Source organism: Brassica rapa, chromosome A10 (assembly GCF_000309985.2).
Source record: "Brassica rapa cultivar Chiifu-401-42 chromosome A10, CAAS_Brap_v3.01, whole genome shotgun sequence".
Taxonomy (NCBI): Eukaryota; Viridiplantae; Streptophyta; class Magnoliopsida; order Brassicales; family Brassicaceae; genus Brassica; species Brassica rapa.
Window position 1 is genome coordinate 16628405 of NC_024804.2, and position 25085 is coordinate 16653489.

General features: G+C 31.9%; 5 protein-coding genes across 7 annotated transcripts; 3 read left to right on the top strand and 2 right to left on the bottom strand.

Annotated features, from left to right (window-relative positions):
* Positions 1-6148: 6148 nt before the first annotated feature.
* On the bottom strand, positions 6149-10637 carry LOC103846440 (plant cysteine oxidase 1). 3 transcript variants are annotated; one of them, XM_009123360.3, is made up of 5 exons: positions 8023-10633; positions 7819-7946; positions 7600-7729; positions 6532-6759; positions 6149-6437 (listed from the first exon to the last, which is right to left on the bottom strand). In XM_009123360.3, exons 1-5 carry the CDS (start codon positions 8330-8332, stop codon positions 6310-6312), a joined length of 924 nt encoding a protein of 307 aa, XP_009121608.1. In that variant the 5' UTR covers positions 8333-10633; the 3' UTR covers positions 6149-6309. The 3 variants fall into 3 exon arrangements, with proteins under 3 accessions (XP_009121608.1, XP_009121611.1, XP_009121610.1); XM_009123363.3 differs by having other exon boundaries at positions 6171-6437; positions 7819-7889; positions 8023-10637; XM_009123362.3 differs by having other exon boundaries at positions 6171-6437; positions 7819-7931; positions 8023-10637.
* A 2444-nt stretch (positions 10638-13081) lies between these two features.
* Positions 13082-15428, bottom strand: LOC103846441 (probable pectate lyase 19). The gene is made up of 4 exons (XM_009123365.3): positions 14990-15428; positions 14066-14897; positions 13669-13917; positions 13082-13600 (listed from the first exon to the last, which is right to left on the bottom strand). The coding sequence occupies exons 1-4, from the start codon at positions 15181-15183 to the stop codon at positions 13376-13378; spliced, it is 1500 nt and encodes a 499-aa protein (XP_009121613.1). The 5' UTR covers positions 15184-15428; the 3' UTR covers positions 13082-13375.
* A 293-nt stretch (positions 15429-15721) lies between these two features.
* LOC103846442 (auxin efflux carrier component 8) lies at positions 15722-19640 on the top strand. The gene is made up of 6 exons (XM_009123366.3): positions 15722-17602; positions 17695-17869; positions 18190-18275; positions 18693-18850; positions 18933-19009; positions 19084-19640. Exons 1-6 carry the CDS (start codon positions 17077-17079, stop codon positions 19148-19150), a joined length of 1089 nt encoding a protein of 362 aa, XP_009121614.1. The 5' UTR covers positions 15722-17076; the 3' UTR covers positions 19151-19640.
* A 189-nt stretch (positions 19641-19829) lies between these two features.
* On the top strand, positions 19830-21527 carry VDAC (mitochondrial outer membrane protein porin 3-like). The gene is given in 6 exon segments (NM_001301927.1): positions 19830-19921; positions 20170-20237; positions 20374-20484; positions 20569-20655; positions 20751-20959; positions 21036-21527. Coding segments are annotated over 6 exon segments (831 nt in total). The 5' UTR covers positions 19830-19872; the 3' UTR covers positions 21343-21527.
* Positions 21528-21864: 337 nt separating this feature from the next.
* On the top strand, positions 21865-24429 carry LOC103846444 (MATH domain and coiled-coil domain-containing protein At2g42460). Its single transcript, XM_009123368.3, has 4 exons — positions 21865-23166; positions 23256-23416; positions 23527-23729; positions 23831-24429. Exons 1-4 carry the CDS (start codon positions 23003-23005, stop codon positions 24281-24283), a joined length of 981 nt encoding a protein of 326 aa, XP_009121616.2. The 5' UTR covers positions 21865-23002; the 3' UTR covers positions 24284-24429.
* Positions 24430-25085: the final 656 nt, after the last annotated feature.

Here is a 25085-nt window from a genome sequence, read left to right on the forward strand (position 1 = left end):
TTTTAGAAATATAAGAAGATCTTTGTCTTCCTCTTTGAATTTTGTTTTTCTTTTCCTTTGTTGTCTGTTTGTTTCTTTCACAGCCTCATGAAAACCCTTTACTTATAGCCATTTGTGTAGTTTCTTGGAGAGGACCCAAAGCGTCAACAATTCAACATGTTCAATTTTTTATTCTGTTTATTGAATTCGGAGACTTTTTCCTCCATTCATGCATGTGTTATTTATTACTAAGTAACTAACGAAATATAAATTAATTATTTCCTGACTTTGTTGTTGATAACACTGCTTCTCCGTTTTACTAGGGACAATAAAAAACATGCTTACAACTAGAATACAATGAAAATTCAAATTAGTAATTTTATTATGCCAATAGTTAAGTAAAATTACAAGTATAAAATTGATAAAATTTAATGAATCGTTATCAAAATGATTTTTTTTCACATGAAGTATACTTCCTTTTTATTAACTGAACCAACAGTAGATAAGAGTCTACATGTACCTTGGTTATTTAATAGGAGTACTATTAAAATGTCCAAATGCAATAAATGAAACTATATATATATAAGAAAGAGCCTAATTGTACGGCGTGAAATAGAGATTGTATAATGCGAAGGCCTGAAGGGAGATACTATCTTTGAAGCTTCATGGAAGAAGACTTCTCCTATCTGGTGGCCTCACATCACATGAGCATTCGTCAACTGTTTAATCTTATATTATTTGTTTAATTAGTGTGTTTATTACCCTGCCACAGGAAAACATATGTAGTCCAAATATGTGGTTATTCCTAGGCTTACCGTCACCAATGCCTTCAATTTATTGAAGTCTGTATAAATAATATTTCTTTTTTTTTGATAAAATGTGAATTTTATTTACCAAAAACTGTAACGGTTTTAATACAGATGCTCGGCGGAGGTAGATGTTAAAGAAGGCCCCAAAAAAAAGTGGAAAAAAGCCTAAAATTAACCAAACGAAGAAGGTGAAGGAAACCTCGTTCAAAAGTAAACCACTGCGACAAGAGATCTTTGAAGTTCCTTCTGGTGATGCGAGCTAGAATGGAGTCTCTGATACTCCGATCTATCTGCTTGAATATTGCTGTGTGGGAGGCGGACATGGCGCTATGCAGTCGGCTGTTTCTCTCTTTCCAGATGTGGAAGATAGCAGTTTGGACTGCAAGCTTCTTTAGAGTTCCGCTGAAGCTACCTTGGTTAGAGAGCATCCACTCAATGATGTCCTTCCATTCTCTAAACATTTGGCTCCTACCAAACCGCGCAAGGACCTGCTGCCAGATGAGAGAGCCAAGCGTACAGTGGATAAAGAGGTGATCGCGGGTCTCTGTTTCACGTTGACAGACACAGCAGAGGGAGGGTCTGTTTGTGCTCCAGTGGGTGGTGCGGGCTCTTACTGGAAGTCTATTGAAGTGCGCAACCCAGAAGTTGAAGGCATACTTGGGGATACATCCCTTATACCAGACTGCTGCAGCCCACTGTTTGGTAGTGTCCCTTTGCCGAAGACATTCCCAAGTAAGCTTTGATGAGAAGCTGGTACTAGAAGAACCCTCTATGTACCAAGTGTAGGTGTCTTCTCCTCTGTCACCACTTGGAGCTGGGGAGTTAAGAAGCGTGAACCTTAGGTTTGCTAGAGAAGCATTCCTTGTCCTAGCAGATGGGAGGATCCAACCAGTAGAGGAAGACGCTTCAGCAACCACAGCAGACTCGTGGATACCTGTAAGCTGGATACTTAGACCTTTAGATAAATCATATTATCAACTAGAAATATACATCCATTGTTAGTTAAGTTATTTCCTCGCTTGGTGTTTCAAACATGCATGTTATCCAATATATTCATTTTCATAAATTTCAAGTTCGTATAGAATTGACTATCTTAATTAGAAGAAAACAAGATGACGTCAACAAAAAGGCTATATAAACAAAATTTATAGGATATTAATTAATAATTCAAAAGAAAATCTTAAATTAAAGTCAAATCATGTAACATGATCAGAGAGGGAAAATACTAGGCATTCAATTGTAGTGTTGTATATATATGTGTAAACCTTGTTCATATGGTAGGCCAAAGGGTGCGTATACCGGTCAATACGCAGGTCACACACGGTGTTTATATGATTTTGTCAACTATGGACTTTGTTAAAAACAAAAACAAAAAAATCCCTTTTCCAATCTTATTTTTAATTTAATTTCATAGCCAAACATATATATACAAATGTCAAATGCTTCACATAGTTGTCAACTTTCATCAGTGACGTAACGCTGCATGGCGTTGAAAAAAGCACATGCATTATTTGCTCTATTTTCTTGTAAAATGTTAGTAATAAATATATAACGAAATACATTTTACTATTTATGATTATAAATTTATACATACGAGCTTTACTCATATACAATTATCGGTAAATCACAAAGAGAAAACATTAGATACATTATATCTTAATAAGCTAGTCCATTTTATTAATAAAGCTTTATATAATAAGATCTACATAAGCTAGCAAATTCTTTTATAAAAAAAAAATACATAAGCTAGCAAATTGTCGTCTTTCCTGTCTCCAATTCTCCAAACCAAACAATTTATTACAGTAGTTCTTTCAAATCAATAGTAATACTTCTTTTGTGGTGCCGTACATAACTATAAGAAAATTTATTTATTTTGATCGCACAATATTAAATCATTTTATTTCATGAGGTGTTGAATCTTGAATAATTAATTTGGTCTCGATCTAAGTTTCCAACTTTTATTTTTCTCTTCGGGATCCGAGCTCCTCTAGCTTTTTATATTACAGAAAAAAATCTTAGTAAACGTTTGATCAACTCAACTTTCATCATTTCATTCATTAATTTTTGTAATAAGAAAAAAAGACTTTCTTGTTAACTATACTATATGTGTACAGTCCATTATATAGTTAAGTAAACAATCGTGGTCGCAATGTGGTTATTTTTTAATTCAGTAAGCAATGAGATATAAAATTAAGACGTCTCACATGATTAAGAAAAACTAATGAGTAGTTACTAATTACATGGAAATGATAAAGCTAGCTCTTTCTTATAGTTTTGTTATTTTCTCGAGTCATTTCGATTACTATGGGACCAGCCCTGTATGTAAAATTGCTTATTTTGCGATAACTAGTATCTTTGAATTTCATTTCAAAGACTAGTGAAGAAATTTAAATATTTCGATGTGAAAAATTGATATGATTGCTTAGTCATCTATAATAAGACAAAGGAAGATTATCAACCGTTGGTCTTATTTAGACAATAAAAGTCTTTGGTCAGCTGAATTAATTAATTTTCTTCTAATTTGAGATAAGTTTGTTTATTTGAGTTCCAGTGTAATTAGTTATGTTCATATGGCCGCACAGTTAAAAATATTAGAAACACAACAGTTCCATAAATTTGCAAGGAAGGAGAAGAAAGTTTTACATGTTTTCAGAAAACGAGTGTGAAAGAAGAAAGGTCAGCAAGTTCAAAAAAAAAAAAAAAAGAAAGGTCAGCTAACATGTCTCTGCAAAACCAGATCAGAGATATTGACGAGCTTTATTAGTCTTTTTAATAACGGTTTATATATAATATACGCTCAGAACTATATATGAATACATTCCATAATATTTTACAAAACAATATATAACTAGAAAAGACCGTCTTGATTTTATTACTTCTGATGTAAATCTGAATGATATCTACAATATATTTTTCTTAATTACTGGTATATATATATATATATATGTTAATTAATGAATTATCTAGTCTAGACACTATTTACAAAGTGATTTTAACACATGTTTTCTCCACGATCATTTTTACTAAATAAATTTGACACGACATACTAGAAATGACAACATGATTTATAACTAAATATGACATAGACAATTATATTTAATGTTTATTTATATTTTTGGTATTTTTTAGACTATGCTAATAAATTATTTATCATTAAAATAAATATATTCAAATATGACATCAAATAATAAATTTTTAGTTATACAAATTTATTACTAATTTGTTTTTCAAAATCTTACAATTTTTCATCTTAATATTATTAGCATCTCTTTTATATATCTACCAATTTTAGAAATACTGTTTAGTTGTACTTTTTGATAATTATACAACTTTTATTTTTATGTCAGTTTTTTCGTTAATTATATATAAACTGATTTAATATTTTATCCAAAATAAATAGATGATAAATCTATCTAACATTATAATTTTAAATATATACATATCTTTTCTTAAATATAATTTAAAATAAGCAAAATAATTTTTTGTTCAATTAAATTAAATTTCTATAAAAATAACAAAATACAAAATAATAATTATTTTTATTTTATATAATTTAAATTTAAAATTTTTGTTACTGCACATAGTGTAGGAAAACAGCTAGTTATTTAAATATGTTGAATAACTAAAGTAATAATAATTAATTATTGTTAGTTCAATTATAACACCAGAGAAAGTTAGAGATGGTTTGATTGAGAATTACTTAAGAGGTAAGAGACAACATATTTTATGCTCTGATTCTAAACTTGAAGAATATATGAGTAATTTGGTTAAAATCTCCTTATAATTTAAAACTATTAATAACAAATAAAGTAACAATCTATATAACACAAAATATAACTGGAAAAAACCAATATTCACAGTTCTACAAGGAGTTTTAACTTTTAAATATGATAAACCCTAATTTCTTGGAAAATGCTAATACATCAGCTTGATAATATCCTTTGTTAGTATAAAATGTTTTAATATGCTAGCAAAGAGTTCCGTGGAATCGCAAGAATACGTGGAGTGCCGTTGGTCTAGTGGGACTAGTCGGTTGACCTCGGTCGCCGGATCTCCACGGTTATCAAAAAAAAAATGCTAGCAAAGAGTTCGTATATATATGATGATGGTCTTCAACAAGAAATACAACTCTAATAAATAATATTTGTGCCATCAACTCGCGCATAGATTTTACAACTACTGACCTAAGGTCAATGGTTTGGATTTAGACATTGAAATAAAACAATCGAAGAAAGAAGTTAAGAGACAACTTGGAGATTCTCTATTGAAATTTAGGTCAATGGTTTGAGATTGGTCACCCAATGAATGTTTAGTTTATTTGGGGTTAAGGCCTTCCATCTCTATGCATTATCCAGGATATATGAATTCAGATTTAATCATTTTTCGTTCTCGCAGAAAATATTGATTAATAAGTTGAAGGAGTACATGTGGATTTAGACAATGAAATTAATTAAACAATCGAAGAAAGAAGTTTAGAGACAACTTGGAGATTCTCTATTGAAATTTAGGTCAATGGTTTGAGATCGGTCACCCACTGAATGATTAGTTTATTTTGGGTTAATGCTCCCATCTCTATGCATTATCCAAGATATATGAATTCAGATTTAATCATTTTTCGTTCTCGTAGAAAATATTAATTAATAGGAGTAAGTTGAAGGAGTACATGTACAGCTAGTAGTACGTATCACTGCTTATTCTTCTCCGTGGAAATTGAGATGTCGGCCGGGTGAAACTCAATTCTTTATACATTTCAAGTTGCTAGAGCATCTTATGGAATATATCGAAGTACTAAGTACTTGTTTTTTTTTTAACAAGTACTTGTCTTTACTAGGGCAACATTCCAAACCTAATAAAACAATGGAACGTTTGAATTATTTTCAGTTTTGTTTTTTTGCAGCAGTTTGGAAATTGGTCTATGTTGCAAAATTGCAAATAGTTGACTGTGTACAGAAATAAATTACAGTGGTTCTCGTTGGCTTCAGCAAAAAAAAATTACGCCATTTACAGATATATTGTATTTGTTGAAAAATCAGTAAACCAGGTAATGATTCGTCTAGTCATTCTTTATAGGAGAGGAACCACTGGAACAAAAAAAAATCTCTCACTATCTTTATTCAACTCGTTTATATTCATTTCATTCAATTTGCATAACATATTGTTTTTACTTTTTAGGTTTAGATGATTTTATATCGGTTTTTCTATCTTAAAATATATCGAGATCAGATCCAAATGAATCAAAAAGAAGAAGAAAAAAACAATGAAAATTTAAAGTAAAAAACAAAATCCAAACATTATCATAATATCCTAAAAGCTGATTCAGATCAAGTCTATTTTATTTTGGTTACTATCAGAAAGAAAAAAAACTTGAACAGAGACCGAAGATTTAAGCTAAAACAGTGATGATCTTTTCTTTTTCATGTTTACCTTTCCTTTCCTTTATGTACAAAGAAGAATTTAAACTAAGAAGCCGAAATTTAAAAGGAAAAAAAAAACAATTCGAAATGCAATGGATAAAAACCCCTCAGTCCTCAACCTTTGGACCTCCGTATAACGCTCCAACTACGTTAAGATCGTCTGGATTATCATCTCTCTCTTGCAGCCAGGCATGACATTCTCTCTCCACTTGACCTCTCAAAACGTCGTCTTCCTCTGAAAGCCATCACATATAAATCTTTTTTATCTATCTAGCCCAATTACCTGCAACTAGTTAAGGCTGTTGTTTCATTAAGTATAATAAGCTGACCTGATGAGAACTTATCCAAAGGGAATTCTAGGAAATAAGTGCAATGCCTGCCTTCTGGATTGCAGTAAGGAGGGCCAAGCACATCTAGAACCGCACACGCTGTTTCCGCTGTGAACCGATGCATGTTACCGCCATCTTCGGGGTACAAGATGGAGGCGTTGCATGGTGCGGTTAACGTTGAGTCCATCTTCAATTTTGCCAGCCGCGTTTTCGGATCTCTCACTGCGACTGAGATAAAATAAAAAGTGATTTTCAGTTTACATTATGATAAGGTATAGATCATAGATTATTGATGCTTTGATGGGTAACATTGCAGAATTTGGTAAACAAAATAATATTATATGGACGACAAAAACTAACTTGTATATCATATGAATAGTAGCTATCGGAATACTCTAATTATCACATTCAGAAAAAAGACATTAACTAAATAGAGTAAAAAGAGTAAAAAGCTTATCCCAAGTAAATTAACAACGTTTAATCTATGCATAACTTCAAGACTTTTATAGTATTATATAACCGAATTACTTTAAAAAGTGAAACCAATGAATATGTGTTCTAATAATTAAAAACGTGAAAATGGAAAAAGCAAACTGTATATCATTCAGCAACTATAGAATAGGGTACATTCCGACACTCAATTATATCACCAGAGGGACATAGAATCTTATTTCCTTAGGGACCAATCCCAAATTGTTGACACACCACACAAGTAGGAAGATCTGACGTACATAGAGTATGTGGTCGGTCCTAAAGTGAGATCAGCCATACGAATCAGCATACATCAGCACTGACATAAGATCTATAATAACTTTTAAGTACATGAAATTGACAGTTGGTTTTTACTTTTGAGTTGAAAACGCATAAAAAGTTGAACACCTCCATTATCAGTATTGCTCTAATTCTTGCCTATAATCTTTTACTAAACTGGGATTATATCTTTGAGATAAATAGTTAAAAGTGGCTACGTTAGAATATCTAAGAACCTACCAAAGACTTATTGTAAGATAATAATAAACCAAAAGGTTTTATAGCTTATGATTTTTCTTGAAATGCAAGTAAGCTTACATGGAGCATCAACCACCCAATCATACGACTTGATGTGCATTGTACCAAAGAGAAGCTTGCTAAAAACTGTCATCCCTGGATGGTTATGAAGAGGAATGACACCAGAAGGCGGCAAACAGAAAATCGCAATCTGCGGTAAAACCCTAACCATGGTTACTTATATCACAAGCAAGAGACAACACAAGTGAGAGAGAGAGAGTGTGTATTTAGTGAAGTTACCGAAAATTGTTCACACTCGTGTAGAGGCAGGTACGTTATCCGTGGTGAAGACCCATTTCTCGGTCCGGGGACTGGTCGGAAAAACGGCATGGTCAGAGCTAATCCGACATCCTCTGGTTTCATATTGTCTATATTTTATATTATCAAAAATTTAAACTTTTATGGAAAACCAAGAACAAGAAATTTGAATCAAGAAGTTAATACCAAGAACTCCTCGTAGCTGTTGGATTTTATCTTCAGACGGAACAACTCCAGGACCGCCGTTGGAGAACACTTCCTTACAAGTAAGCAACAGTCGCCGAACCGCAGTTATCTCTTCCGCCGGAGAATCTGTCTTCTTCGGGCGCCATGCCATCACCATCTTCTTCTTATTATTATTGTTATTCTTCTTCTTCTTCTTGTTTTTATTATGAGGAGACTTAACAGAACTAGGGTTAGAGCTGCTAGCCTTACCTTGATTCTTACTCGGGATCAGTCCCAAAACGTCTTTCTCTTGTTTCATTTCAAACCCCATGAACCTCAAAAAACCCACCAACCAACAAAAGACAGAGACTTTGTCACGGGATCAAACTCAGAACCTATATCATGAAATGGATTGAAAAGACAGAATGAGATATAAAACAGGGGACCAAAGAGAAGAGATACCATTATCGTTACACAAAACCAGGGGCCATTTTCCTATGGGCTGTCTTAGGGGGGGTTAGTGGGAGATGGAATTTTAAGGAGTTGAAGAATTTAAAGATTCTATTGTTATTGGTAACATGATTCTTAGATTCCTAAAAAGTCTTGTGTTATTGCTTTGGTGATTTTAAAATTCCATATAAATCTTTTGTTATTCAAAAAGTTGAGTATTTTCTGATTTGTTAATTCTATTAAATTATGGTGTTATTGGAACAAAGATTCATTACATTTTAACTCATTACTCATAACTTTCAAAATACTATAGTTAACTCATGTATTCTTAAAGTTGAGATGACAAAATCAATATCTCTTTTATCATACGTGATTGTTTATATGTGAGGCACCACCACGTTTTGTTTTTCCTATTGAATAACAATCCTGTTTCTCAATGACCAAAACGTGGCATGAATAAACAATCATACCAACAAACCTCAACCACGTTTTATTTATAACTCAATCATATCATTTTAATGTGACTTGTTTCTCTAAAATGATAAATCCAGAAAATAACACCATCACAAATGAAAAAATAAGTTATAAATCATTGAGAAACGTAGAAGTAACCATTAACGCTGACTTCCAGCTTCTACAGCGTCATTCCACATACTTAAAGCTATTGAGTCTCTCCAGTTGTTAGCATATTCTCTTTGTTGAGATTCGAGAGCACCCACATGTATAACTTCTTCAAAGTTTGCTTGGTCATTGTTTGGAGTGTTCACTTCCTCTGGAAAAGCATCAGACCGACAATGCTTCCGTAGAAAGTTATGTAATCCAGCACAAGCTAAAACCAATTCTGCTCTCTACGATGGACAAAAAGCAAAGAACAATTATGAACGTTCTTTTTCATTATATAGAATTCAACATACCATATTTGCATATATTATATGGAAATTAGATAAATATTAGTAGAAAAAGTTAACATAAATCCCAATAAATCATCACCAATCAAGCCAAAAGAATATATGGATTCTACAAATATGGGAAGACATATTCTTAGAATCAATAAAAATCCTTACAGAATTAAAATTCTATTGATTTTTGAAATCAGTGTGAATCAACTTCCCACTAACCCCCCCTTATATTTTTTAACAGCGGATTCTTTTCTTTTTTTATCCGTTTCGGTCTTCGCAAAGGGGCAAATATGGAAATAAACACACATAAAAAAAATGAAACTATATTACTTGCTACTTGCTTCCTCTGTTTCTTTGGTATAAACTCGGTTATTGTAAACCGGACATTCAATTTTATAAATTAATTCTTGTAAAAATGACTATTTTTCACTTGCGACATCGGTGTGGTATATAAGCAAGCTTCAAGTACGCTATTTTTAATTGGATATGAAATGAAACTGTGGACAAAAAATATACCCGGGATCCCTGTAAAAACCATATATAGTATTAAGTTTGAACCGTTGAACAAAAAAAAAGTATCAAGTTTGAACCTTTTTCCAAATCGTATAGTTGCTTTAATTGAAAGCATTGGTATGTGTTTACTTTAAGGAAATGTCGGGGTTGCCCCTCAAATATTTCTTTTTACGAGTATGCATTGCAAGTAGTGAGTACTAGGAATCTTTGTTTTTTTGTTATTATTAATATTATACACTTCTGTTTCATATGATATATTGGCTATTTTTAGCATCACATCATATCTTTGTCAATATATTATTAGCCAATATACATTATCATTTATATTTAAAATTTTCTAGTTTCTGACAATTAAGATTGAATTCAATTAAAATAAAAGACAATAAAGATTGAAGCCCATAACAACCCGGTATTTGTCGCCATATCGGAATAAGTTGACTATTTAATTCTAATTCATAAGTAGTATTTGTTGCTTTTGATTAAAAAAACTAGTATTTGTTTCCAAATCGGAATTAGTTAATTATTTAATCCTAATTCCTAACTATGTTCAAACTTATTAATTTGCGAAACAGGTATTGTTAAACCAAAAAAAACAGATCAAGCTAGTAGCCGTGTATATATAATATACTAGGATAAGATCCGCGCCTTGCGCGGGATTAAGTTATTATTTTTATTATATTTTGGAGAATGAAACAATAGTTTGGCTTCATTTGGATTACGGGTGTTCAACCCGGATATCGGGTTGGTTTCGTTCGGTTCGGTTTTTTCGGTATTTGGTTAGTAAAATATAACTACTATTCTAAATCTATATTTACTTTGACTTTAGTCTTTCACATACTTTTGAAAGATTTCAACTGGACGACTAAATTGATCAGCCAATCTTGTTGCTTTAAATCATTAGTATTTATATATATATATATATATATATATATATATATATATTATTTAGTTTGAATATTTATTAAATAAAAATTCATATGCGTTATATTTTATGATCATTTGTAACTTATTATAACAAAAAAATAATCTATTGATCACAAAATTTTCAGAGTGAGAATATTCAAATTTCTAATAATATATAGACGTTTTGAAAAATTCAAATATAACATATAAAAAAAATATAAATGTTTTTATTATATATTTAATGTGATTTTTTAATATCTTTCAATAATATAAAATTAAAAAAAAAGAACTAAGATACCAAAATTGTTATCAAATATTTATTATTCATAATAATTAATTTTCATATATACGTTAATCATATTAGGTAATTTCGTAGCTTCTAATTAAGGAAAGTGCAAAAAAATTTTTGGTAGATTATTTATCAATTCGATAGTTAGTTTAATAAAAAATATAATGTAAGTCAAGATGGACCAACCTATTTTTCTAAGAATAGTATATTTTATATAGTCATTTATTAAATGAGAATTTATAATCATACAGTTCTATGATCATTCATATCATTTTATAACTGAATATTTAAATCATCGATAACAAAATTTTCAATGTGAAATCTTTAATAAGTTTATAATTTATAAATGTTTTTGAAAATTCATTGAAAGTTTTAATATTAAAATATTTATGTAATCTTATGGTATATAGTATAATCTATATATATATATATATATATAAGTATATATGTTTTATTATTAAATGATATTTTTTACTCATATGGTTTTAAAATAATGTGTATATTCTTATAATATTAAATAAAAGTTCATATTAATACAATTTTATGATCATTTGTAACTTATTATGACAAAAAAAATAATCTATTGATCACAAAATTTTCAGAGTGGGGATCTTCAAATTTCTAATAATTTATAGACGTTTTGAAAAATTCAAAATATAACATATAAGAAAAATTATAATTATTTATATTATATATTTAATGTGATTTTTAAATATATTTTAATAATATAAAATTAAAAAAAGAACTAAGATACAAAAATTGTTATCAAATATTTATTATTCATTATAATTAATTTTCACATATACGTTAATCATATTAGGTAATTTCGTAGCTTTTATTTAAGGAAAGTGCAAAACATTTTTTGGTACGTTATTTATCAATTCGATAGTTAGTTTAATAAAAAGTGTAATATAAGTTAAGATGAACTAACCTATTTTTCTAGGAATAGTATATTTTGTATAGTTATTTATTAAATAAGAATTTATAATCATACGGTTCTATGATCGTTCATATCGTTTTATAACAAAATATTTAAATCATCGATAACAAAATTTTCAATCTGAAATTTTTAATAAATTTATAATTTATAAATGTTCTTGAAAATTCATTGAAAGTTTTAATATTAAAATATTTATGTAATCTTATGGTATATAGTGTTTAATATATATATATATATATATTTATTTTATTATTAAATGATATTTTTTACTCATATGGTTTTAAAATCATGTGTATCTTCTTATAATAAAAATGTTAAACCATTGATCATTAATTTTTAACATAATAATTTTAATAGTTTTAGTCATTTATTGTCGTTTTTAAAAATTCAAAATATAACATATACGAAAAAATCTAAATTTTATTTTTATAGCTAATTTGATTGTTTAATTTATTTTAATAATATAAAATTAAATAAAAAATGATGGAGGAGATATACATTGTTATCAAATCTTTATTATTAAACTCATTAATTGTCATATATATATTAGTCATTTATGGTAATTCCGTAGGTTTTATTTAAGGAAAGAAAATATCATATCATATCATTATATCATATAGTTTGACCAACTTATGTATCTAACAACATATAAAAATCGAATGTGGACCTACTTATTTTTCAATTGAATATAATTGACTACCTAATTGAGTGCCACCTATGCATTGGGGCCTCTTTTAATTAATACAAAATTGAGGTTACATCTTTTCAAATGTTCCTCAATTAATATATAAGGGATTATATATGTGTATTTAAGTAGCCGACAAAAATGTGTATTTAGGTATTTAGATTTCTTTAATATCATCGCCATCCATCCCCTTTAAACACGTTTAGAGACAACAAAAAAAATGACTATAGCTGATTGCACATACCAAAAATTTAAATTTTTTGAAGAGGTAACGCATTTTAGTAAGTTATATTAATTCGGGATATATTTTTTACAATAGACTCATATCCGCGTTAGAACTTTTCTAACAATTTTTTTTTTGGAATAGTACATTTTGCGTGTTTAGCATAGTTAAATCTATGTTACTTTATAATCAAATTTTAAATATTAATCGAAATGTCACCCAGTATGAATTTGCTGAAATACAAGAGAAGTCATCACAAAAGTACAAGAATGAGCTATTTCACTTACGCTTTAATAACTCTTGTTGCTGTGTTTGTTCTTAAGTCTTAACACAAAAATACATATACAAATTAAAACGCTTTTAATTTTCACCCCTTAATTCTGTAATATCCTGATCTAGATAGAATCAAAAAATCAAAATGGTGAAAAAATTGTCTTTAATTAAGACAATGAAGTAATAAAAAGGAGATGTTCTAACAGCGTCTACCGACTCTGCAATCAAGTGCTCCTGCGTATTTGGTCAGCTTAGAAACAGCATATCCATTTTTAGGTTTAATCATTTGTTTTCTCGTGTGAGCACTTTTGTAATGAGGATCCCCAGATTGTCTGAAAAAAGCTCCGTTCATGAATATATCTTTCTCAGATCTCCATGTCCAGTGTTTCCACTCGTCTTCCGAAGCATAATCCCTCTTTGTCACCTACGTTAATTATTTTTTTCATTAGTTTACATGCATTGTTACCCTTTTTTTGCTGGCTTTTCAGTTACCTCTTTGTAATAAGGTAAGTGTGGAGGAGCTATGAATCGGTTTCCGTGGCTGAGAATAGTCGGCCCTTGACTACCTCCGATAGCGTAAAGCTCCCAATGAGTGTAGTCATTGTTCACAACGTGAACAAATCCCCATCGGATCCTTGGCATCCTCTGTACAAGCCCTTTACCAAAATGGTTATAAGCCACTGTGACTTGCATCTTCTGGTCCGCTTCATTCATATTGTTTTGCGCACCAAGCAACATCACCTACACAAACAACATTTGTATTCTAGTAGCTATTGTTCATAATAAATGTAACGTTAGAATCTAGGTTATGTCGCATATTTTGCATGATGTAAAGACGATTTGACTAGTGTTAAAAAAAGAATCTAGGTTATATGGGTAATGAACTCACGTCGTTGTGGTGAGTGAAGTGAGAGTTGGAGATTGTAATGGCAGTGGATCCAACAATGGCATCAATGAGTCCATCTTGACATTTCGACATCGAAACATGGTCAATCCATATGTTAGACGAGCCGTATATAGATAGACCGTCACCATCGGCTCTAGTCCTCATTCCAAAATGGTCTACCGAGTCTCGGATCATACCACCGTTACTCTCGGAAATGTGGTGAATGTGCAGTCCATGGATAATAACATTTCTCACAAACTGCATCGTTATCCCTGCGCCATGTGCGATATGGACATCAGCTCCACGTGCATCGATCGTCTTGTCGCTATTAACCAAAAGCTCTTGACTTAAACGAATGCTCATGTCGTTCTTGAAAATGATCCAGAGAGGTTCCTTTTGAATCACGGCGTGACGCAATGTCCCTGGTATAGGGTTCACCATGTCCTCGTCGAGGTTGCTTGTAACCACGTAGATACGTCCACGTTTCCCACCGGTCGTCCCGTGGCCGAACCCGCGGACACATTTTGCAAGCTTCTTACGACGGTTAGCCCAATTCGAACGGCAACGCCAGCATTTATCAATCGGGTTACTTGCTGTACACGGTCCCTTAAGCTTGCTCCATTTTCCTTTGCCTTTACCTTTTAAGCTTCTTCTAGTGCTGTTCTTCGAGTTTCCGACCATTTCAATGACCTCAGTTCCCTCCTCTTCAGGCTTTGTGCTGCTATCTTCCTCTGTCGCGGTAACATCAGTAGAGTTGCTGTTATCTTCCTCTGTAGCGGTAACATCAGTAGAGTTGCTACTATGTTCCTCTGTCGTGGTATCATCAGTAGAGTTGCTGTATACAAATATATATATACACCAAACCAAAACAAAATCAAACATTAGTAATTTTATTGGTTCAAAGTTATAAATATAGACTTGACTTACTCGTAGTGACGTTCATGAAAGTGATCCACGATTTCGTAAGGATCAGAATGATAAGCTTGAAGAGTGAACTCTCGGGCTTCGTCGGCTCGTTGTGACCAATACTCGTCCAACTCCGAAATGTTGGCTTTTATGGTCGGAATCAGACCAGCAATACAGAACACACACATCAACTTTAACAACCTAGCCATCTCCATCTTTTAAAAATTACGTTTGATCTAAAGAAAAACAAAACAGTTTTTATATGAAAATATAAATATTTTTCCCTTGTTTTCTTAAGGGGATAAGATTTAAATGAAAAATTACTAAGCTTTCAACATGGCTTTAGGTCGTTTTCTGTTTTATTTTTCTTTTGAGAGCCTAAAGCCTTACGATGATGAAACGTACTGCGAATTTTCAGAAACGTGAATGATTGGTGTTTAAATAAACTTGATTAAGAAGCAATCTCCAATTTTAGGAAGTTACCGCTAAGGATGGAGGGCCGTCATTCTTTATCTGTGGACAATTTCTATGTTTTTATTTTTAAAATTATTATTTTTAGCTCCCAATTTATTTTCTTTGTTTTTCATCTGGGGTAAAAATAGGATTATTTATAAGTTTTTAATGATAACATGTTCTGGGATATGCTTTACATTTATTGATCTATTAGTTCAGTTTAAAAGGTTATGACTACATGTTATGTTTTCTTTGTTCATAAAGGTCATTGCTTTTGTATTTATTAATATTAGTCTTTCACTTCAAAAGATAATAATAAAAAGAACTAAGAAGTGTATCTTTCATTGGGTATGAAGCTTAAATATGGTTAAAATTAAGTTGTTGATGGGTACAACTATATATATCCTCTATTGGTACCAAATTTTTTTTCAGAAAGCCTCAGTTTGACTATAATTTAAGAATTTTTGATAAATTTAAGAAAATAACTTAAAGTAAATACTTATACAACTGTTAAATTTCTACCAAATGAAAATAATAAAATTTGATTTGGAGTTAATTATGTTGCTAATATTTTCCATATTAACACATTGTAGTTAACATTTTTTTAAAAGAACTCCATGAGGCTTTGATTCGTTTTCACAGACAAATTCAGCTTTCAATTGTTCCAAAGTTTCTCAGTTCAATCTAAAATGGTAAGCATTTTCTTCCTTCTTGTTAGAAGCAAACTTAAAAGACAGACAGTTCTCTATTTTTAGCAAAAAAAAAAAGACACAATGTTCTACGTATATTTATAAATGGAAAATGCTTATTTCTCAATTTTCAAAACATATTTGGAAACAAACAAATATTATGCTTGATGATTACTTCCCTCCCAATTCACTTCTTTATTCTTTTTGTTTTTATTTTCATCATAAGCCTATGATCTTAGTTGGAAGAATATCGGCTAAGTATTATGTACACTCCATGTGTATTATACCTTGTACTGTGTATCCTTTTTGACCTGATATGGTCATACGTTATACAGTAGGCTACCCATTATATATGCATAAAAGAGACATTATTGTTATTTTCAATTTAATTTAAGTATCTTATGCAAGAAAAAATCAAAGGCTATAGAATTAAAGTTCTGTTGGAGCATATTTAGCTCTTCTTTGTTCATGCAAAAGACAAATTAAACAGCCTTCTCTTTCTCTTTTGTTGTTTTTCCTCCTTTAGTAATATATATTTGGTGAGAAGAAAATGGCAAAAAATTAAAGAAAATGATTGGTTATTGTATGCTAAACCCATCTCCACAAGAATTGGCCAAGCTGTTTTGTAACAATAACAAGAAAATAAATTTAAGTGCAGAATTTCTACAAACCCAGGCTTTAACTTCCTCATCATTTTTCCCCTTAAAACAAAAATTCCATTGTGGAATCAAACAGCTTGAAATTCAAGAGTTTAACATTTGAACAAAAGAAAGAAAAAAGCCATCGACTTTACCAATATATATATATACCACAAGATCAAACAGATTTTTTCCCATTATAATTGAAAGAAAACTGTGCCTTCTATTTTCTTTCAGATCTTTCATTGTTTTTTTCTTTGGGTTTTTATTGTATGAAATTAAATAGTTTCAGACAATAAACCCCAATTGTTTAATATATAGGGAAAAGATGATCTCTTGGCTTGATGTCTACCATGTTTTTTCAGCAACGGTTCCTCTCTATGTTGCAATGATCCTAGGTTACCTCTCTGCAAAACATCTAAATATCTTCTCTCTCGAACAATGCGCAGGCATCAACAAATTCGTCGCTAAATTCTCGGTCCCTTTGCTTTCTTTCCAAGTAATCTCCCAAAACAACCCTTTTAAAATGAGCCCTAGACTCATTCTCTCAGACATTCTCCAGAAAATCTTCGCCTTTGTTGTATTAGCCGTGGTTTTAAGATTCTGGCATCCAACAGGAGGAAGAGGAGGAAAGTTGGGTTGGATCATAACCGGATTATCTGTATCCGTGTTGCCAAACACTCTCATTCTTGGAATCCCAATCTTAAGTGCCATCGATGGAGATGCAGCTGTGAACATCTTGGTGCAGATTGTTGTCTTGCAGAGCTTGATTTGGTACAACATCTTGCTCTTCTTATTCGAGATTAATGCCGCGAGGAAGATAACATCTTCTGGAGCTTCCATAGAACACAGAGGTAGCTAATATATTTATATATTTTTCACCTTTTCAGTAAAAAAATTCCTTTAGCATTTATCCTAATCAAAGATGTGTTTCTTGTAAAACAAGGCAATGACAATGAAGAAGCTGATATAGAGCAAGAGCCAAAAGAAGAAGTAGCAATAGTGAGAACAAGATCTCCTGGAACTGGGAAGATTCTATTGAAGGCTTGGCAAAAGCTTATAATCAATCCTAATACATACGCAGCGTTGTTTGGATTAGTTTGGGCTACTTTACATTTCAGGTGAAACAGTTTCATCTTATATATCTTAAAATTCAATCAGCATAATCAGTTTGTTTTGAAAATGAATTGATAAATCAACTTACACATGTAAAGGTTTATTTTTCTCTTTTTAAAAAAGAAAAGCGAACAGAACCTATAGATTTAGTAATGCTTCTTCTACTTTCGGCTTTCTGTTTCATTAATTTTTTAATGTACAAATTCAACTTTAAAAGAAAAAATATCTAAGTGGGATAGTCTAATGATATTCCACCTATTCAGATTTGTTATTTATTATAGTTTATAACATAAAATGTGTCTCATTATTTCTTGTTTTCCTATAGATTGGGATGGAAATTGCCTGAGATGATCGGTAAATCAGTACATATGATATCTGATGGAGGCTTAGGAATGGCCATGTTCAGCTTAGGTAATCACTCCATATATTCTATATAATAGTTTCACAATGAACCAACTCAAAATAAAATATGAAACATACTGGAAGTTTCAAAACAAGTATAGATTCAACTCATAAGATTTTTTTTTTGTTAGGCTAATATTAAGCAAACATATATATATATATATATATATATATATAAGATAGATAACAAATGTATATAGCTCACTGGAGCTTTATTTAGTGTAAGGAAAGTATAAATCAAAAGATTAATTAATTTAGGAACACCAAGGTCAAAAGTTCTTTGATTGATATAATTAAATGGAAAAGAAGTGGCAACTCTCAAAGTTACTTTACATTGATATTTTAACACATTTGTTTATACAAATTACTTTATAAAAACCATATTACATGGCTTTGGATCTTGTTATCAATGCTTTGATAAAACAGGTCTTTTCATGGCATCACAAAGTAGTATCATAGCATGTGGAACAAAAATGGCGATCATAACAATGGTCCTCAAGTTTGTAATAGGACCAGCTCTTATGGTTGCTTCTGCATTTAGCATCAGGTTACGAAGTACTCTTTTCAGAGTCACAGTTTTACAGGTAAACAACTTGAAATTTGCAATCCATTAATAAGTGTTTTATCAAAACAATAATCAGTTTCTTCTGATTTATGTTGTTGTAGGCTGCATTGCCACAAGGGATTGTGCCATTTGTTTTCGCAAAAGAGTATAATGTTAATCCGGAAATCGCTAGTACGGGGTAAATATATTGTCATTTCTCTCTTTTTTCAAAATTTCATTGTGTGGTTTTAATTATTTTGTATTTTTTTTCAGGGTGATATTTGGAATGATAATTTCCTTACCAATAACTTTGGCATATTATTTTGTATTGGACCTATGAATACGACATGTATATGTCATTAATATTTAAAGTTTTATTATTGCTTTTTTTTTGTTTGTTTTGTTTTAAGAGCTTGTATTTTGTAGGGTTTATATCACATTCTAGGCATGGGATTTTAAGATACTGATTGATAAAGCTAATGTCCAATCATTCTCTATGTATTTTCAATCAGTTTCTGATGATATTAAATCTTAATTTGCCAAATATAATTTCCGTAAGCTAATAGAGAAGTAAATGATGTAAATCAATAAGAACATCATTTAAAGTAACACTAAAAGCATCTAAACAAAATTCAATAACAAATCAGATGGTGATGCAATGAAAGATTACTAAAATCTAAATATATAGAACGAGTAAAAAAAATGATTTAAACAAAGAGAACTTTGGGGAAGAAGTAAAAAATATATAAGAGAAGCCGGCCTGTGTGCCACGCAATGAAAATGGAAAAGGCCAAAATAAAAATAAAATAAAGAATGGACGAGGAGATAAATGAAAAAAAATTACTTGGTGCGTGGAGAATAAACTAATCAACGGTTGTAAAAAAGGGAAACCGACTCAAGTAGTATAGATCCAACGGCGGAGATATTTTTGCTTGATAAAGAGGAAAAAAAAAGAGATATATAGGTTTTTTTTCTTCCTCATTTTAACCAGAAAAAAAAGAAAAGCCATTACTTCTCTGCTTCTCTCGTCTTCTTCCATCACAACTTCTTCAAGAAACAATCATGGGTAAAGGTCCAGGACTCTACACCGAGATCGGCAAAAAGGCCAGAGGTATGATGAAGAATAACAATCATGTTTTAAAGTTCTGTGTGCATCCTTAGCTGCTACTGTTTCGTTTCTCCTTAGATTTAATCGTATATGTTTTTTTGTTTTTTTGTGTATGATTGTGAATAAGTCACTCGTTGTTTTAGCTGTTTTTGAGTTTTCTTGGCGGATCTGGAAAATGTCAACGGATCTATATATAGTGTTTCGATTGTAGGATGAGTTTTTGAATTTGTTGCCTTTGGATTGTATTGTAGATCTTTTGTACAAGGACTACCAAGGAGACCAGAAGCTCAGTATCACCACTTACTCTTCAACCGGTGTTGTAAGTCATTCTTGTCTTTATTCTGTCTGTTAATCATCGCTGTCGGAATAAAGCTTTGAGCTTTATGTGATGATTAGTGCTTTCTTATTAAAAGTCAGAGACTTTATCTGTGTTTGTGATGATTTTTTTTTTGTAGGCAATCACTACAAGTGGAACAAACAAGGGAGATTTGTTTCTGGGTGATGTAGTTACCCAAATCAAGAATAAGAACTTCACTGCTGATATCAAAGTTGCCTCTGATTCTTCTGTAAGCATTTACTTAAACACCATCTTGTATTTAGAGATCATATGAGCTTTGCTTTGACATGTTTGCTTTCTGCTTTTATTTCAGATCCTGACCACTTTCACCTATGATGAGGCTACCCCTGGATTGAAGGCAATCGTTAGCGCCAAGGTGCCTGATCAAAAATCCGCCAAGGTAATTTAAATAACTTTCATTTATAGTTTTATTAAATAGTTTTGTTATGTATGAATCTGTTTGAGAAACAATTGTTTTGTGTGGTTTGTTCTCAGGTTGAGCTCCAGTATATGCACCCACATGCAGGTATCTGCACCAGCGTTGGATTGACAGCTAACCCCGTTGTCAACTTCTCCGGTGTGATTGGAACCAGTGTCTTGGCTCTTGGTACCGATGTCTCCTTCGACACCGAATCTGGCAACTTCAAGCATTTCAATACCGGTGTGAGCTTCACCAAGGATGATTTGATTGCTTCTCTTACCTTGTAAGTGTCTGCACTTATATAATTCAATTTTTACTTTTGTGGGGTTTAATCTTTTCTTGAATTGTTTTTTTTTAAGGAATGACAAAGGTGAGAAATTGACTGCATCGTACTACCACATTGTCAACCCGTTGAAGAACACGGTGGTTGGAGCTGAGGTGAGCCACAACTTGAAGAGCCAGGTGAACTCGATAACCGTGGGTACTCAGCACGCTTTGGACCCATTGACCACAGTGAAGGCGCGCGTGAACAATGCGGGTATAGCCAACGCGTTGATCCAACACGAGTGGCGTCCAAAGTCGTTCATCACCATCTCTGGAGAGGTTGACTCTAAGGCGATCGAGAAGAGTGCCAAGGTTGGGTTTGCTCTCGCTCTCAAGCCTTGAGAATGAGAAGAGAAGAACCTCCAATGTCTTCTTCTAATCTTTTGGGCTAATCTCTCTGTGTCTGGTTTTTTTTCTTTTTAAAATTGTTCATTTGTTTTCTTTTTCTACAAAATAAGAAGAAAAAAAAATACTATGAAAGGATCTTCTTTGAAGATGAACCATAAAAAAATCTATTTTCTTGATTATTTGCCTCTCTAGTTTTGTTTTCTAGTGATCTGCTAAAAAAAACTATGTTCCACTCGATTTGATTTTCTAGTTCTTTAGTGGAGTTTCTGAGAGGTTCTTTACTCGCCTGAGATTTGATTTTGTCTCAATTTGTTTCAGTCCATTACTTTTGATTTTCTTTGCATATGCTCTGGCATCTCTGTCCAAGTTCAATATATTCGAATCTATTAAGAAAATATTCTTCGCATTTATTATTTCTCAACTGTTGTGTTTGTTTCACTTAACCCACTTAGGAATATGAGTTTGTAATTCCTCTTTGTCACATTTACCATATGTCAAAGGAAATATTAGTTCAGTAATGGAGTGTTGAATCAGATAGCACATCACAATTGGATTCACCGTGTTTTCGTCGTTTTTACATTCATCGATTAAAAGAGAGTTTACCTTAACATCGGTTAAAAAAACATTAAAAGCCTCGAGTATTTAGGCTTTTTGTTTGTTGTCCACGCAAGGGACCGCTATGTAGTTGCTCCTTGTAGGTTTTGGAGAAGGAATCTGATGAGGACTTGACAGTGTCCGAACCACAGGTTGTGGTTGACCCTTTCTTGATCCAAACCCGTTTCCTCCCTGAGATCCATAAGGACCAGACAGTGTCCGAACACGGGTTGTGGTTGCCGACCCGACCCGTTTTTCAAACGCTCGGCTTGCATTGTCTGGAAGTAGTAAGAAGAGCTCGCCATGTCTTTAAGATGCGGAAGCGGTTTGAGCGCTTCAACAACATCACTCATCTTTGGTCTTTAACAAAAGTTCAATAAAGAAACAGATCAACAAAACATTGAATATTTCAAAATGATAGCACCAACGAGGGACACTCACCGGTCATTGCATACTCAGGAGCAGCGTAACCATATGTACCCATAACACGAGTAGAAACATGTGTGTTTGCCTTCACCAGGAGCATCTTTGGCAAGTCCAAAATCAGATAGTTTCGCATTGTAGTCCTGAAAAAAAAAATGTGAATTTTCTAAAAATATGAAAAAGTGTTATCATGGTGATGGACAGGAGTAAAGAAAGATACAAACTGAATCAAGTAAAATGTTTGAAGTTTTGAAATCTCGATAGATGACAAGGCTTCAAAGCCTCTTCATGGAAGAAACTGAGACCTTTTGCAGCTCCTACTGAAACTTGTGGTTAGAGTTTTATATATAGTAATCAAGAGATTCCAGCTCATTTATGTTTTTTCCGAGCACGTGTTTTTTGCTTACATTATTTATTTTTTTATGAATAATCTCCCTTGATTTTGTTAGAAATCTTTATAGACAATTAGAAATAACTTTTTGTTTGATTAATAATATTTGAATATATATATATATATATATGAATTTGGGATATATCTTATAAAAAGGAAGAAGTTTGATTAAAAAAGGAAGAAGTATGATGAATATATGATGTAAAATATTGTTACCCTCCTCCTATATATATATATATATAAATAATGGGAGTATTATGCATGAATTGGAAACATACAAGAAATCAAAACAAGCCTTATCGATCAATATTTTTACAGATGGAGAAGGCATTGAGTTGGGAGATAGATGACATCTCCAAGAGGAACAATTGGATATATTCTGATAACTTCTCAAGTGGTGGCTGCGAATGGTAAATCGAAAAAAATCACATCTAGTTTTCTTTTTGATATTTTGATTTTCAGAACTAAAAAGGTTTTTTTGTTTTGTTTTGTTTCTTAGGTATGCTGAGGTGGATCCCAAGGGATCATGTTGCTCTGATCACTTGTCTCTGTTCCTTTGCGTTGGGAATCCTAATCCATTGAGACCTGGATGGAAAAGGAGAGCTATTTTTAGCTTCGTTTTGTTGAATCAATCCGGCCAAGTTCTATTCAGATCATCAGGTAATCACTCACCTTGATTATATATGTTCCACGAATTTGTGTGAATCTGAATGAAGAAGAAAAATTGATATATATATATATATATATATTTTTTTTGTCTTTATCTTAAGAACAAAGGAAATACAGTATGTTCTGCGATGAGGTCCCAAGCTGGGGTTTCGAGAAGGCGTTGCCTCTTACCAAGCTAGGGTTACTGGAAAGGGACAAACTAACCGTTGAAGTCTACATCAAAGTCCTTGAAGTTGTTCATCAAGGAAAATCAACTGAGAATGATATAATAGATTTCGATGGTTTCCAGATCTCTGCTTCTCAAGTAAGTTTAATGAGACTCCCATTGATCACCACCACAAAAGATAGTGGCTGATTTTTAATCCAGTTCCTAATTATTTTCTCATTGCTTGTTCTCATTGGCAGGTTTTCCCAGTGGCCAATATTCTCTATCAGGACCCACACTATGTAGTAGATTTCAAACCTGAGAACCAATGGGTCCAAACAAAGTACATGTATCTCCTTGGCCTCGTCGAGACACTGAGCAAGCCTCCACAGAGCTTGTCTGCGACAGAACTAAGCAATGCTCAAAGAGATTTGACAGCGCTGAAGGAGTCAGGCTTCAAACTTGACTGGTTAAATTCAAAGCTTGAGGAGGTTTCCTTGGAGTGGAAAAAAGGAGCACATTCTTCTCATGAGTCTGGGATCCATCAACTAGAGGAACGGGTCGAGAATGTTGAACTGTCTTTGTCAGATGTCATAGTTGAACTAGACAAGGTGAAGACTAAATCTGCTGCTGCTCAAGTTTCTTCGTTTCAGTTTATAGATTTTCTTATAAAGAGATTCTTTCTCTCTTGCTTCTCATTCTCAAAATCCTAGCTGATCTATGTCTTATAAACAGAGCTTTGAGGAGTTCTCCTCCGAACCAAAAAAATATAATTGTTTAATGTGTTATGATCTCATCAACATTGAGGATGGTTCTCTATTTCAGTTCTTATCAAGCTAAGTTTGATTTCGTTTTTTTTTCTTTTTCGGTTTATGTGCTGATCACTTTTTTTTTTTTGTTACATAGTACTACCATAACCAACGCATTCTCTTTTCTACGTGAAACTTAATATCTGTTTTGTGGTCCCCTCTTTGCTATTGTGTAAACAATGGTGGAATCTTTAAGTAAAATTATTTTCGTCCAGTTTCTTTTTTCATACTTCGACATGGGGTTTTTCATTAGGAGATGTTATTGGTTTATGTATTTTGATTGATTTAAAAATTCACGTAGTATTTATAAATCCAAGTAAAATATACATATTTTTAAATTTTTTTGGATAGTATTTTACAAATTCGGAGGTTTTCCTTAGATTTGAGTCTTTGTATTTTTAACAAAAAAATTCAAAAAAATCTATACAAATCTATTATAAAATTAATTTTATTAGTAAATTCATACGATTGAATAACACTTGATTTGATATAGAATTTATGAATCATTAAACTAATAACACATGATTTTAATATAAATTTGAAAATCATAAAACTAATAACATTAGATTTAATTCAGATTTTCAAATCCATTAAAATACAACAACCAAAGGTTTTCTGGGAATTTGATGTATATGCAAAAACTTTAGTTTGTTACTTTTGTTTAACCTCTTTTTTTTGGCAATCTTTTTGTTTAACCTCTTGAGCA